Below are 16,213 nucleotides of genomic sequence, written 5' to 3' on the forward strand. Positions count from 1 at the left end.
GTTTACCTTATTTTGTTTTGATTTTTTACTGTCTTCTTTAGCAACTTTTCCCTTGGTATATGTGTTCATATATAATCACTTACCTCAGCCCTAATACAGACACATGCCCTGATGCTACTCGGGGAGAAAAAAATCTCTATTGGAAATCCTTTTGGGAGGACTGGGAAGAATCGTCCATGGAAGCCAGAAATATGTGGTGGCTACATAGCTTGAATTAGGCTAAATAATGTTTGTAATACCATATTGTGAATTGGTACTTAATTGGTGTGGAGTGTATTTGGGATACCTCCTCTTTGGGGAAGTAGCAAGATACTGTACAGGTACCATGGTACGTAGTTTTTACTCACAATGAACTGCTGTAATGTCGTGTGTTGATGATTACATGTCTGTGTGGCATCGGCACTTTGAGTTTCTGATGGTGACTTGACCAGAAAGAAGCCTTCTCCATCTGCTTTGTAACTTCTTGTTTTTAGTATTTATTGTCCAACTTCTTATTTTGTGTCTGTCTTAGTTGGTTTGGTTCTTAAGATTGGTTACATTTCACAGCCATCTCATGACCACATGTTTGAGGTGCAGTTTCAGCACTGGACACACTTGCCCTGTGGAGGCATGGTGAGCACATTTGATCTCGGGATTAATTCATACACCTAACTATAGAATCCCGGTTCAGTGCCTTGTGTTAATAGCGTCTCTGGAGGAAACTTTCCATTGCTTAGCCAGGGATCTTATAGAAATATAGTCTTAGTTTGGGCACCTAAATTAGGCATATGTGTTTTACTCCTTAGCTGACAAAGTAGCGGTGGTGGTTTAGCAAAATGATTCTTCTTCCACCTTGCTCCTTTGTACGCTGCTTTGAACTGGCCTTAAAACTTGGGCCCATTGCTCAAACCATGAGAAAATCACATTGCTTTATTGCTTTATTAAATAACTTAAATTCATTTAAGATAAATGGATGCACACCCTTATTTGGATACTACTCTTTTTTGATTTAGCTTATTTGTAGTCTTGGTGCAAGCTCTTGGATTTTAGAAGTAGTATTATAAAAACAATACTGAGTCCTTAGAGAAAGTTCTCAGATAGCTTAAAAAGTGTTATCCTACATACAACTTTTGTGTTAACATTTTGGAGTACTGATTTTCATCTGTTGTATTTCTTAGATATTGCCTAGTTTTGTGTAGTTACAATTATTTCAGTAGGGCCTAACTTAATGATGAGTCATATCTCAGGTGCCAGTGGTTGCATGGATTGGAAATACCTGGAATCTTCTCTCTTGCCACTGAAGTTTGATTTTTTTTTTTTTTTAATTAATCAAAAACCCCACAAAATGTTAGTTTTAAAGATGCTCCACTTACTCCACTCTCAACATCAAAAATCTGTATTATTAGCATGAAGTGAGGAATTTCCTGGTAAGAGGTCAGTGTGGCACCAACTGTACTGTTGTACTTCCTGTGCTGTCCAACAGGGTCTGTTTCTGTGCATCAGAAGGAAAACGGAGCAGAAATCCCACTTGGATGGGAGATCAGGAGGATGTGCAGAGGCAGTCATAGCAGCCTGCAGCTTGGTGCAGTCTTCCTGCTGCACAGACCTGGAAGAAAGAAGAGTATGGAAAACTTGGCCTTGGAAGTTCTGCATGTGCTTTAGGAATGCATGATCTCATTTTAAATTGAATACTTAGGTGCTAGCATGTTTTTTAGGTAAGAGTACTCTCATAGGAAAATTTTAGCTAACTGTATTTTTCAAGCTTATCTCCATGTAAGAAGTGGGTGTTGGAACCAACATTTAGAGGTCTGGTTACAAATTATAATCTATTCAGCATGCAAACTTAAACAGCTATTTTTTTGGTTTGTTATGGAGACCACTTGAGTTTCCCTTGCTTGATAAAAGAGAATTTTCAGTAAGAAAATATAATTCTTGGAAAATTACAGAGACATGTTGAACTTGTCTACATGAGTAACTTACTGTTTTATTGTAAGAGTTGTATGTTTTTCAGTAGAAGAACCACTAGAACAAGAGCAGATTGGCAGTTCATGTTTCTACAGCGCTGCAGTCCTGACCTGTTACAGGTGTGACTAAATGACTGGATAATAAAATTGCTCTGAACTGATGTGCCCTGTAATAGTGCTGTAACTTGCAGCTTTTAATATAACCACAGATTTAAACACTCCTTGCCTTATCCCAGCTTCTGGAAAGGTCACTGCTTTAGGAAATTATCTGTGTCCCAGTGAGTAGTTCTCTGTCAGTTTTCTCTTTACCCACAGAACCTCTTGATGTCACAAGAGAGAACGTCTTCCTGTTGCTGCCTTACCTCTTGTAAATGATACAAGTCAAAATCAAATATGTATTTTTTTAACTAAACCAAACATTGATTACATTCCACTTTAATTAATGTAGTGTTTTTCAACTCCTTCTTTATCTATGAACCTTCGAAAAATGAAGGCTACTGTGAAAATAGAAAAATAGTAATTTAATTTCGTACTTCAGGGAATGGGTAAATTTCATATGTAAATATGTTCATATGTCATATGTAAATTTTTGCCAGAGTTGGTGTCTCTTTCTCTCCAAAATTTCAGTACTTTCTTTGCCAGTAGTATCCTGAACTTGTAAAAAGAAGTAGGTGATTCTCATTCTGTTTTGTTCTGTGGTGACTCTTACCTGGAGCACTGCATCCAGCTCTTTGGCATCCAGCACAAGAGAGGCATGCAGTTATTAGAGTAGATCCTGGGAGGGCTACAGACATGACCAGACTGATGGCACACCTCTCCTATAGCTGAGAGAGTTGAGGTGGTTCAGCCTGGAGAAGAGAAGATTCCAGGGTGACCTTATTGAGGCTTTCATTTAGTGTATAAAGGGGGATTATGAGAAAGATGGAGAGAGACTTTTTGCAAAGACCTGTAGTGGCAGGACAAAGGACATAAATTTTAAATGGAAAGAGGGTAGATTTAAATTGGTTATAAGGAAGGAATTATTTACTTTGGTGGGTGGTGAGGCATTGGAACAGGGTAACCAGAGAAGTTGTGGGTGCCCCATTTCTGGCAGTGTTCAAGGCCAGGTTGGATGGGGCTTTCAGCATCCTGATCTAGTGCAGTATGTTTGTCTGTAACCGTTTTATGGTTCTTGAGTAAACAGTGTAACTTCAATGTGATGTTCTTCCAAAATCCCAGGAAAAGAATTTGCATTATCTCCTTTTCTTCTCCTTTGGATTGTTCTGGTTTTGGAATCAAAAGGTTCCCTGCTTTAGTTTGGTCTAATGCATACAAGGCATTGCTTGACAGTAGGACTAAGAATAAAGGATTAAGAAAATACATTTTCTCTGACATCTTTGTAGTTATGCTCTAGATTTGAATATCAGTTCAATACCATTGACTTCTGTTTTTCTTTAAATTACAAGTACCTAAAGTTGATAGAAAATTCTCCTTGTCTTTGGATTTCATTAGATTTGCTCTAGTTTATGTTGCTGTATTTCTCAAGTTGGTGTTATTGTGTACAAGAAATGGATTTACATGTAGCATGGTGAGGATCATGGTGATGGAAAGTTTCTGCAGTGCAGGGAGCTCCTCACTCTGCTCTGATAATGTACTTATCTTTTCAAGACATGCACATGCTTTTCCTATTTTATTTGAGACCGGTGGCTTTGCTACTGGGACCTGGATGTATTTGATTCATTACTATACAAGGAAGAGAAAAAGATAAGTTTATACATTTGAAGCAGGCAGCTACAAAAATTTGGGTTATTAGTAAGGCAATTTCAGACATAACTGAAGTCAGAAACTTCTTGTATTTTTAATTTGCATTTGATGTAACTTGACTTTTTGTTCCTCTGTGTTTCAGGTTGGACAATATCTTAATGTGGATTAGAGTTCAGAGCTGAGGCTGGTGGTGTGACCTTAGTTCACCCTGTTTTGCTCTGTAATTTAAACTTAATTTCATATGTAAATTTGCAAGCTCCTTTAGTCTCACAGGTGGTGGAGACTGTCATTTGGAAACTATCTAAAGTTTGGAGGACTGCATTAGGGGAAAAAAGAGGATTTTAGGAAATAGTTCATAGTTTGTTAGCTGTTAGTCTTTTCATCTTGCTTTTCATGGTAATAATTTCATGGGCAAATGCTCTGCTTCTGGGTAGAGAAAGGATAAACTTTTCACTGTTCAATTGAAAATGCTTTTTTAGAATGTTTGCTTTTTTTAAAGAAAACAGACTGTTCTCTTACTCTTTTTTTTTCAGAGATAACTTTTGAAGAAGTTTTGTTGTTTCTGAAAGTGTGCCTATGCTAGGATGCTGTCACTAATAGGAGTTGTATAAAATCAAAGTTTATATCCTTTAGTAGTTAAATTGATTTTGTTACATTCTATTGCAGGCTTAGCTTTAATTACTGGTGCAAGCTTAATCAAAAAGAAGGAGGATTTAAATGCGGGTGTTAGGGTTGTGTGGCAATTTTAACTTTTACAAAATTAAGTTAAATTTTTTCACTTCTATACCAAAGGTGCCTGTTGCAGTTATTAGAGATCAAAACTGATTAAAATTTGCTGAAAATTATACCAAGTTTTTTAAGTAGAACTAACTTTTTGTGAGGTATAAATTCTTTGCTAGAAGTTAAGGCTGCTAGAATTCAGACTTTGGAATTGAACCAGAAGAATTACATACAGATCCCTTTCTGGATTTTAATGAGAAGGTGCTCATTCTTTTTTGGGTTGACAGTAGGCATCTGGAATGAAATATATGAAAGGTGTACTGTTCATTGCCAACAGTGTTTGCAGCATTACGCCACAGTCAGAATCAAGATCACTAGCACATATCCATACACTTAATGTAAACACTATTTAAAAGCAAAATATAAAATAAAGAGGGAGCGGCTTTCGCAGGTTGTGATTTTGTTACATGCAGGAAATGAATGTAAGTAACTGCAACAGTCCTTAATTTATCCCTTATTTGTCACTTCAGTATGAAACATTAGTATAAAGGACGTTATGGGAAGAAACTCTGCAGTATTTAAGCTGTGCTCTTGTAGTGCATTCAGATGTCTGAAAATATCACTGTTTGCAAGATTAATCAGTGTGACCATCATCTTTATTTATAAATTGAAGGGGCAAATTGGACTGCCTTGATCAATCAAGCTCGTGCACAAATAACAAGAGGGAAGAAGTTGTAAAATTAGCAAGCTGTTGGGAAGAGATTCCAGCCAGAATTGGTTTTTGCTTGTTAGCAACATGCTAATGTTTTTTTTTAAGTTATTTGTAAGAACTACTGCCTTCCAAGAGCATGGAAAAACTCTGGAAATATTATTGCAGGTGAAAATTCCTGTTTGTGTTTTTAACAGGGCAGTATGAAAGTGTATTTTGCAGTGCATTGAGTGCTGTTATAATGTTGGGGGATTTGTGTTAGGGTTCACATACCATGTCTGAAGCAAACTGTAAGACAACACTGTTTTCTTGGTGGAGATCAATAGGATTATGATGCTTTAGCTTACTAAGTTGGATTTAGTTTAAGTTTTGATGTCTGGTAAGGTCTTTTGGGAAAACAGTTATGAATAAGAATTGTCCTTGCAGGATCATTATGGTCTCCAAACTGGCCCAAGGTATTTCAGAGTTTCCAGCCCTTCTGTGTTTGTTCTTTCTAAATTGTGTTGGATTTAACTCCTTTTGCTGTTGTTTTTGGGGTTTTTTTGTGGGTTTTTGGGGTGGTGTTTGGTTGGGGGGTTTTTTGTGTGGTTTTTTTTCTCCTTTCTAAGGAAAAAAAGATACATTACTTTATCTTCTGCTTGGAATGTTGGGTAGCTAGCAATTTTCATGGCTTGTCCTCCCTCATTTTCCTTGTCTTCATCTTCCTGACTGATTCAAGAAGTGCATCTTCATGTGCATTATCCTTCATTATTTATGTTTATTTGGGCTTCATTGAGCTTTGTTTAGTCTTTTGCTTTCTTGTTTGTTGTGTTTTTTGTTTGGGTTTATGCAGGTTGTGTTGTATATATGATTTAAGCCAGAGAGAAAGTGGGAATACTCAAGGCTCTTTATCTTAGGGTGGTGGTTTAACCCTGGTTGCATGCCAGGCAATTACCAAAGCCCCTCCATCATTTCCCCCAGGTAGACAGTGGAGGACAAATACAATGAAAGACTCATGAGTTGAAACAAGGAAAGGGACAGATTTCTCATTGATTACTATCAGAGGCAAAACAGACTGGTCTTGGGCAAATTAATTGAATTTGTTATTAATCAAAATCGAAGCATGAAAAGTAAAACAATTTTTTTAAAACACTTTCTCCCCACCTCTCCCTCCTTGGGTTCTACCTCCTCCCCACCAGCAGCACAGGGAGACAGGGGCCTGAGGTATGGTGAGTTCACCACAGACTGTTTCTAGCACTGCTCAGGTAGAAGAGTCCTTCCTCTGCTCTGACACAGATCTTCCCATGGGAGACAGTTCTCCATAAACTTATCTTGCATCAGTTCTTCCCATGAGCTACAGCTCTTCATGGACTGCTTTGATGTGGGTCTCTTTGCACAGGGTGCAGTCCTCCAGGCACAGCCTGCTCCAGCATGGTCATAAGTCCTGCCAGGAAACCTGCTCCAGCATAAGCTCCTCTCTTCATGAGTCTGCAGGGTCCCTGCCATGAGCCTAGTCCAGCATGGGATTCCCATGGACTCACAGCCTCCTTTCAGGCATCGTCCTGCTCTGACATGGGTCTCCTCCATGGGCTGCAGTGGAAATTTGCACCCCTGTGGACTTTCGTGATGTGCGAGTAGGTCTCTGCATCCCTGTGGTCCTCCATGGGCTGCAGAGGCAGAACTGTTTCACCATGGTCTTCACAGGCTGCAGGAGAATCTCTGCTCCAATGCCTCGTCCTCCATTGACCTTGGTGTCTGCACAGTTTCTGTCACATATTCTCATTCCTCTCTTCTATGGGTGCAATTACATCTGTGCAATAATTTACTTCCCTTCTGCCATCTCTGGTTGGCACAGCCTTGGCCAGTGGCAGATCCATCCTGGACCTGGCTGGCATTGGCTGTCTTGGACTTGAGGGGAGCTACAGCCAGCTTGTTATGGAAGTCACCCCTACAGCGGGCCCCCCCCCCCCCCCCCCCAATTACCAAAACTTGCTACACAAACCCCCTACACTTCTGTATAACTTTCTCCCTTATTTTTCCTTTTTCCAAGGTATAAAAGCTGTATTAAAAGTGTTTTAAGAAGCTAAGAAACACATTAACTGCTGGCTCAGTTAAAAAATAATGTAGAGTCTACATCCTGGTTTTGACACAGGAATATGCAAGACTTTATGTCCCGAAAGGACATTTCAGTTTAGGAGCAATCTACAAACTTTCACATAAGGATTATTTCATCAACAGAGGATGGCCAAGCAAAACTTGAAATGTTTTCCCTATGTAGTACTTAAGGATGTAGACCCTTGCACTGTTTTCCAAATAGATGTTGATGCAGTAAAACAACTCTAAAACTTATTGTTTGTGGGATTCTAAATATTGACCAGAGTTTACTTCGGCTGGAGTTGCAAAAGGGAGAGTTTGCTTGGGTAGACTATAATAGCAAACCTTGTTGAGTCTAGATCTAGCCTTTGTTTATGAGGCAGCTTGTATATGTTGGAGTACAGTGTGGGTTGTTTGGGGTTTTTTGTATTAGCCGTGGCATTATTGTAGGGAGATACCTGTCAAAAGCTGCTGGAATTGCTTGTTCAAGGAAGACAAAGGTAAAACTGAAAGGCAGAAATAAAGAATGTTAAATAATAGACAAAGAGAAGGGAAGAAGTGGCACACTCCAAGTTTCTTGGTTTTATTCTGATGAGTAGTTACTGATATTTTAGAAAAATACTTGTATTCAGGCATGCAGATAAGCCACATCTGTTAAAAAGGCTTTTAGTGAGGGCAATCATGGATAATTTAAGTAAATAAGGAAAGTGTGAAAACTGCAGTTCCAAGTTACTTACATATATTGTGCTTAAATTGGAACTTAAAATTGAATTTCAGAGTCTTTTTAGCTGTGAAGAACGTGTCCAAGCTTTGTTTTATTTGCTCAGCTGGCAACTGTATCGTTGGCACATGAAGTAATGTAGGAGTGTATTAATTACAGTGCTTTAGATATCATTGATCAGAGCTGTAAAACATGGAGGAGGGGGCGTGGGGAGAACATCGAAGCCCAAAATGAAGTCATCGTTAGGGAGGTACAGTATTAACCACCCAAAATTTACACCAAATTTACACAACTTGGTCTTAAATTGCTGCCAAATTACACATACTTTCTTCTGGGTTTTTTTTTGTTTGTTTGTTTTTGTGGGGGTTTTTTGTTTGTTTTGTTTTGTTTTTGTTTTGGTTTGTTTTGGTTTGGTTTTTTTTTTGTTTTTTTTTTCCTTAATGCTACACATAATTTTCTACCAGACCAGTTTTGGGAGGGAGGAGTGTGCATGCTTACATCTCTGCCTTTTCTCATAATGAACTGAATTTATCTCCCTTGCAAATGAGATGAGCTGAGCTAAAACTCATCTACACGTAGCTACATGTAGCTCAGTGTTTTTTTTAGTAATACAGAAATTTGTTACTTTTGTTACAAAATTGTTACTTTTGTCATTTGTCTCTTAAATATCTTCACTGAAAAGGGAGAAAAAAATCTGGTATTTCTCTTCTGGTACTGATTTCTGGAATAACCATTTTTTACAATAGTTGTGTCATTTTGCTGGAGCACAGTGAATATGTCTGCTATAGGCATATTCTCCAGATGTTAATTAATTACATGTTTGTAGCATATGAAGTGCTAAGGACATTATGCTTGTTCCTAGTCTTGCTTTAAGAATTATGTCATGTGAAGTGCATAAACTGTCTACCTAGCTCATAGCCTTTCTATTTAGTGGCCTAAAATAATTCTGGACAGAAATGTGAGTGCTATATAATGTTGCATGCAGGACCATGACTCAACTAAGCAGTGTTACAGTGTAGAACTTACAATGCTAACACATCAGCTGAAGTCAAGATACTTTGGAAACTTCATAGTGCTGAAGGCTTTTGAACTTGTTTTTAGTGACATTCATTCCACCATAGTTTATTAGTGAAACTTCATTCTCTTCCCAAATGGGTTTGGGTGTAGTATGATTAAATTCAGTCACTTAAACTCATGCTATTAGACATGACAAGAATATTTTCCTCATATTTGAAATTTGATGAGATAAAATGAGTCTAGAGGTTGTGCCTCTTTATTGCATCTTTAAAACAGTGCTGTCTGGGCTCTTGCATCAGCTGGGAAACCTTGCTCTGAACCTGTAAGTTCTTACTGTGCAAGAAGCTGACAAGTTCAAATTCTCTCTGTAATTACTGAAGTGAAATATCTTGAAGTATGTCATTTAGAAATAAGGGGTTGTGGAGGAACAACAGGTGATGCACAGGCCTTGGAGCTGTAAAGCTGAAAGTTATATTGTGTTAGGATGTAATGATTAGGTATTTGCTCCAGCAGATAGCTTGGGATGCTGAAAATCTGGTGGGGTCTATTATGTTTTTTAAATAAAAGCTTGGTTAACTTCCACATTTTCTTGAAGGCCTCTTCCAGCATAAACATCATTTTCCAAAGATGTGGGATATCTCAAGAATACTCTTAATTATTAGATTATCAATAAAAACAAGCCCAGTATTTTCTAATGCATTGCATTTCTTTGCATGTGATGTTTATTTATCATGATGTGTGTCCCCAGGTAATGAGAAAGAGGGAGTAACATTTGTTTTAAGTCCTTCAAGGTTGTTTTAAAGTTTTGGCAGAAGTGTTACCTCCTTTTGTTTGGACTGTTTTAATTGCAGTACTTGAGTGCGGGGTTGAAAGATTGGCTGGCATAGAACACTATCATCCTGCTGCATCAAATTGTGCCTATTTTGTCTGGAAACTGCAAGGGTGGTATTTCTCATGCAAATATAGTTGCTCCTGAAGCTGTAATGAAGTTTGAGTTCTCTGGTCCAAAGCTGTGGAGTGGATGTTGCAACTCAGGCAGCTGATATTATCCTTGAAGCAGGTCAGCAGCAAGTCTGATCTGGTCAGCAAAAAGTCTGCTTTCTTTGGGTAGGAAAGCACAGTGATGGTCAGTTCAAGACCAGCTCATGCGTAGTCCTGCCAAGAGCACTTTGCAAAGGAGAAATCTCACTGATTTAAAGGTCATGACTTAATGGTGCGGTTTTAATTCAGGCAGAGTCTGGGCACTAAGCACTGGCTTAGGAACTCTCTCCCTCTTTTTAGCAGTTGCGATGTTGGGTGAAGAGATGCAGTGTCACTATTGTGGACTCAATTTGACCTTCGAGAATTGTTTGCCTAGGAAAAGTTTTTTTGTGTGTGAATCAGAATAATAGCACTTTTCACATGAAATAGAATATCATATGTTTGTGTATAATAACAACTGTGCCAAGTAACAAAGCCTTATGTTACCCTTGCTCTTTTTATAAATGTAATACCATAGTTTAGTTTAACCACTAAGTGCGAATAGTTCTTTTCATAAGTATGTTTTTCTAGTAAAGTGTTCTTACATATTGAAATTTTATTCTTGTTAAAGTAATGTATTAATAATTACCTTTCTATTTTTCTGCACATGAATAGATCTGGAAGAAATTGATAGTAGATGATAGATTTATTCATCTAGTGCTCTATTTTGTGATTGTTAACTAGTAGTTAACTGGAAGAAGTAAATTGTTTGAGTCTAGGAAGTTAGTGAGATGATACTGTCATTCCTTATTAATGTAATTGCAAAAGTCAAATTTGACACCAACCAAAGGATAGTGAGTTAATGCCAAATGCAGTGGAATTATGACTTATAATGAATATTTTTATGTAGTGGACTGCATGTGAAAATAAAAACCAAAATTAAGTTCTTTTTCATAGCATACAGAGGTTTACTATAGGGGAAGGGGAGGGAAAATTATTACAGTGTGAATGAGGAGCGCCTTGAGTTGAAAAGATTCTGGGTAAAGGTAGTATTCATAGATGCACCAGGATATATAAAAACTAGGAGATGATTAATTAGAGAGGAGAGTTAAATATTTCCATCATCATAGAGGGGGAAACTCAACATCTGCTGGTTATGCTTTCTGCTAGCTAGCAAGGGGTTGGCCTTTTGTTAGACGCTCTTATACGGCAAATAAGTATTTTGTATTAGGTACACCAAAACAACTTTTACACAAATGCACTCTAAGCCCAGGCTGCTTGCTGTTGGCAGATTAATAAGCAAGTGACAGTTAATTCTGATACATACTGCAGTTGTTGTGGGGTTGCAGGTTCAAAGCAATTTCTTCTTTAGTACCAGATTTAAGAAATCAGAGTGTTTCTGCTCTCCTGGATTGTAGACATGGAATTAATTTTCTTGCTTTTATTGCGATGCTGACTTAGGATCACAGTCCAAGACTGTGGGTGTGTAACATGCATAGAGTGCATGTGGAGGTGAATGACCATTCATGGACCTTTGTTCTTCCGGGCTTTTGTTGCTCAGTCCTGGAAGTCCACTGTCAGTAGTACTGCAGCAGGTTCAGTTTCCAAAAATTAAAGAAGTTAAATACAGGCAAGGCATGATCTCGATTCCACTTCAGCATTATGATGCATGATTGTCATGTGTCTTTAATAGCTAGCTTGCTGTAATTAGAGAAACAAAAATGGGAGGGTTGAACTTTAGGTGTGTCTTTACTAAGTTGTATATTGATTGAATTCTTGCTTTTCTACCTAATCCTCTGAGTAGCTGTTTCTCCTGTAAAAAAGAAAATTAGCTACATATTCAGTTGTATGTCAGATTTAAATGAGACTGTAATTGTTGCTGAGACTGACATAATGAAAATACTTCCGTAGTGTTATTACTTAGAGGTTGGGATTTAAATGTGTATGGGTCATGGGAAAGCAAAGGACTGTGAGGCGTGGTAATTTCTGTGTTACTGTAGTAAGACAGTCATTGACTGAAAAGAATGAAGAAAAGTCTCTATCTCAGCTGGTCTTTCTAGGGTTCAGGGGAAAAGACGAAAGAGAACTTCAAGATAACTGGGTGGAAGTCAGGGAGGGTGTAACAGAATACTTAATTTTCAAAACTCTGTGAAGCCTGGAGTGGAACATGGAATAACCTAGAAGTGGCTGTGACAAAGCACCTATGACTTAACTGTAGGTTCTAAAATAATTTATTTTATTTTCTGCTTCTCAGAGACCAAGAACAAATAATAGGATTTATTTGGTCTCAGCCTATACTATTCTTGAAATTACGGAAGGGTTCATGTGAACCTTGGATGACAGATTTATCATAAAACTTTATTGTCTGGAGAAAAATGGAACACCATAATGTTTCACTGTGGTTTGAATATTCCAGTCAGTGAGCTCTAGGGTGCAGAATGACAGAGTTGTTTAGGCTGGAAGGGGTCATCATCTAGTCTAGTCTCCTTGTCTTGGGCAGGGACACCGTCCTTTAGATCAGGTTGCTCAAAGCTCCTTTCAGCATGGCCTTAAGCACTGCCAGAGTCAGGCATCTGCAGCTTTTTGGGACAGCCTGTTCCAGTGTCTCAACACCACCCTCACAGTAAAGAATTTCCTCTTTATATCCACTCTGAATTGACCTTCTTTTAAGTTAAAACCATTGGCCCTTCTCCTGTAACTACAGTTACTAGTAAAAAGTCTTTTTCCATCTTTCTTACAAGTTCCCTGTATGAATAGAAAGACTCCAGTAAGATTAAGTTGGTCCTGACTTAGTAAAACTCTTTTATTTGTGGGCTAATTTTTTACATTGTCATTTTCTGATATGTACTTAACCCTGTTGCTTTGGAGGATAAGTCATGTTAAAATTGTAAACATATGTATGGACTTGTATAAAGATGAATCTTCTCTGCTCAGTGCTTTCAGTGGACCTTTCCAGGTGAATATGTTCCTTCACCGTAGTATCTTGAGGCTGATGAATTGGTGGCCATTTTTTCACTATGTCCCGAACTTTGTGCACTTAAAACTCAAGGGAGTAGTGCATTTTATTACTTTCTGATTGCTTCATTCACAATTTAATTGATATTTATTCTGTACTCCTATTAGTAGTTCTTTCTTCCCACTGTTATTGACTGTATGCTCTCTTTCTGGTAAATTATATTGAAGGAAGTGGTGATCTTCTACAAAGCAAAGAAATTAATGTAAGCATATGCTTGCCAGATAGGAAAATTCTCTGCTACCAAAATGCCTTGGCCTTTCAGGTTGCCTGTAATAGATTCTCAAGTTTGGAAGAGTTATTGATAACTGAAGAAAAAGTTAATTGTAGTATTTTCTTGTTAATCTTCAATATCCATAAGGATGCTTCTTAAGCAATGAGATACCACAGAAGCCAGAGCTGTTCAGAAGTACTGGAGTTTTACTGTTGAATGGGAAGGAACTATTTACACTTGCTGGTAAATAGTGTCTGCTGCTTGGAAATCTTTTTACTGTTATGTTGTGTTGTTAGCATTAGGGTTTTGTTGTCAGCTGCACTGATCTAAGTACCTACAGTCTTTGGATAACTCTGGATACTAACTGTCTCATTTTGTGGTGAATTGCTAAATTATTTTCCTTGGTTTTGGTATTTCACATCTTAAGATGTATTTCTCATCTGTGTAAACAACAATATTTCAATTAAATAATAAATTTTGTATCTTTAGTGTGGATAAATTTGGACCGTCATATAACATGTATGCTTTCTTTTCCTATTGCAGATTATCCTCCTGAAGAACATCACATTTTGTGTGTAAAGAATATCTTGCTGAGTTGCTGCAACTAAGTTTAGAATGTTACTTGACTTGTGATTCTGATGGAGGAATAACAAGAGCTCAGGCTGCTGCACTGGAAGACTTTACAGGAAATACAAAATGTCGTCGAATAGGAGTCAGAACCCGCATGGACTTAAACAGATTGGTCTTGACCAGATATGGGATGACCTAAGAGCTGGAATTCAACAGGTTTACACCAGACAAAGTATGGCGAAATCCAGATACATGGAACTCTACACGTATCCTAGTGCCTATGATAGTGCTTTCACTGCAGTGGTAGATTAGAGATAGCTTTTTACTTTTTCAGACAGAAAATTGCTCCATAACTATTTCACTTTATGACTTTTAAGAATGCATGGGTTTGTTTTGAAGATTGGCCTTTTCTATTTAATATTACTGGCAAATAGCAAGAACATTCTATTGTCTGGAAAACTGGCTCACATAATTATTAAGGCTACCTCTATATTTCAGGTTTGATTACTATTATCTTTAATAGAGCACATGTTTAAAGATATTTTATTAGGAGGTCGAATTTTGAGTCCACAATGCACAGAAAGAAAACAGAAATTCCTCTTCTCTGTTAATCTCTGGCATTATGCTTCAGGTCTTACTGATAATCATGTCCAGTTACCTGGAAAATTTTCAATTGTTGTTCTGTGTGTAATACTTCACTATTGACTTGATCGTATAATTTTCCAGCTAGAGTGCAAATGTCTCCTGTGGATTTTGCTTTAATTCCTTGCTTGCATTGGAGAGCTATTTTCCAGCATCTCTCCATTCTGGGTGTTGCTGTAAGATGCTGGAAGGGACTTAACCTCCTTGTTCAAATGCACTGAGGTACTCTTTGGAAGATTGTAGGAAACTTATTTCTATTGGGTATTGTATAAGGATTTTTAAAAACTAATTTGTAGGAGAAATGTGTCTCTTATGTTATAGTTATGGTGTTTGACTTTAGGACTTGATTTTAGAAAGGAAATTCTTTTATATTTTGCCTATAAGGTGGCATGTAAATGGATTCAATTACCTTTGTTTTGCATCTTTTGTTCTGCCCCAACTCTTGTAACCTTTTATTGCTCAGTAAAGTCAGCACTGCTTAAGAGGGTGATGGTGTACACACTTTGCTGTACATATGATAGAAATGATTACTGAATATATTTCCTATCATTAAGTAGTTCTGCTGTTTTTCTCTGTCAGTATTTAGAGTTTGGTTTTTTTAATGAAGTTATTATTCTGAACTAATGTCTATAGGTGTTGTTGGCACTGATTTGGAATTGCAGCATATAAAATTTTAGTCTGTATTAATTTTTTGCAAAGACAGAGCTTGAAGTCTATAAACCAGTGAAATCTGTAGTTCCCTGGACTTTCTAAGGTGGCAGAAAAGTTTCTGTACATGTAATCTTAGCATCAACATGTAATCTTTTCTATCTGTGCGTGCAGAATCCATGCTCCAAGCCATGGTGGGAGAAGCGCTCAGCAGCCTACTGTCTCTAATATACTTCTTTAATTGTGATGGGAAAATAGAATAACATATGTTTAGGGTCAGTACTTTTCCTAAGATTTAAAATTAGTGATTTCTTGCAGTGCTAGGTTAAACATTGGTTTTGATTCAGTGAAACAAGTCTGTGAAAGTTGAATGTCTGATAGAAATATGACATACAGTCAAAGCTCTGAGAGTTTTTTCTTCTGAGTGCCTTTAATACATTCTTGTTCATGAGGTCTGTTAAGCAGGGCAGCTGAAGACTAACTACTGATTATAATGGTAATGGTTTAACATTGCCTTTTTCCCCTCTCCTGATGTTCTCAAAGATGCTCAGCTGTAAAAGGGATATGCTGTCTGTTAGTTACTCATTTCCCCCCTGCTTCTGCTTCAAGGAGTTGTTGGTATGAAAATAAGGACTGGTTTTGTTAATTTCTTAAGTGAATTAATTTAGGAGGTAATTTTGGTGCTCAGTTTGGAATTTTTCTCCAAGTGTTTGGACTTTAATATAATAGTTAGAATATTTGGTACTGGTTAGGCTGAGTATTTAATCTCCTATGAAGATAGCAATGCATTTTGCCTCCTATACCAGGTACATGTGTTCAAAAGTTGTGCTTAAAAGATTGCACCCCTTTCAAAGCAGTAACTGACATATTTGCCCAGTCTTTGTGAACAGCAAGTCTTGTACTCTGGTAGACTTTTATTTCAGGAAGCTTTGCTTATCAACCAGCTTAGTTTGGAAAGCAGAACAGCTGCAGTTGAGTCGCAGTTGCAGCTGTAATTGGACTGAAGATCAGCTGTACTTGTAAGAATGTCTTGACAATTTACAGTTTAGTCTTTCCTCATCCTCTTTTGTCCTCTGTCTCTTTCCCCATCCACTTCCTTTTTTTTTTTTTTCTGTCTCGTCAGGATATTTCTCCTGAAGTGGATTTCATTTCATCCCTCCAATTTATAAGAGGGAAACTGTGCATATAAGCAAACCAGCCTTCAATCCTGTATCTGTGCTTGATTTTTCAAACAAAATTG

The 16,213-nt window shown here is 37.6% G+C and overlaps 1 protein-coding gene across 2 annotated transcripts in view; it reads left to right on the top strand.

Moving 5' to 3' along the window:
- Window positions 1-16,213, top strand: part of CUL1 (cullin 1) — a 52,589-nt gene that overhangs the window by 1,514 nt on the left and 34,862 nt on the right. The window contains exons 1-3 of one of the 2 annotated variants that reach the window (XM_031503925.2): window positions 50-1,600; window positions 1,991-2,063; window positions 13,657-13,949. In XM_031503925.2, coding sequence (XP_031359785.1) covers window positions 13,810-13,949 — 140 coding nt within the window. In that variant the 5' untranslated portion in view covers window positions 50-1,600; window positions 1,991-2,063; window positions 13,657-13,809. Of the gene's footprint in view, window positions 1-49; window positions 1,601-1,990; window positions 2,064-13,656; window positions 13,950-16,213 lie in introns of those variants that run through there. The other variant, XM_021546263.2, reaches the window with a different exon arrangement.

The sequence above is a fragment of the Lonchura striata genome, chromosome 1, assembly GCF_046129695.1.
Source record: "Lonchura striata isolate bLonStr1 chromosome 1, bLonStr1.mat, whole genome shotgun sequence".
NCBI lineage: Eukaryota > Metazoa > Chordata > Aves > Passeriformes > Estrildidae > Lonchura > Lonchura striata.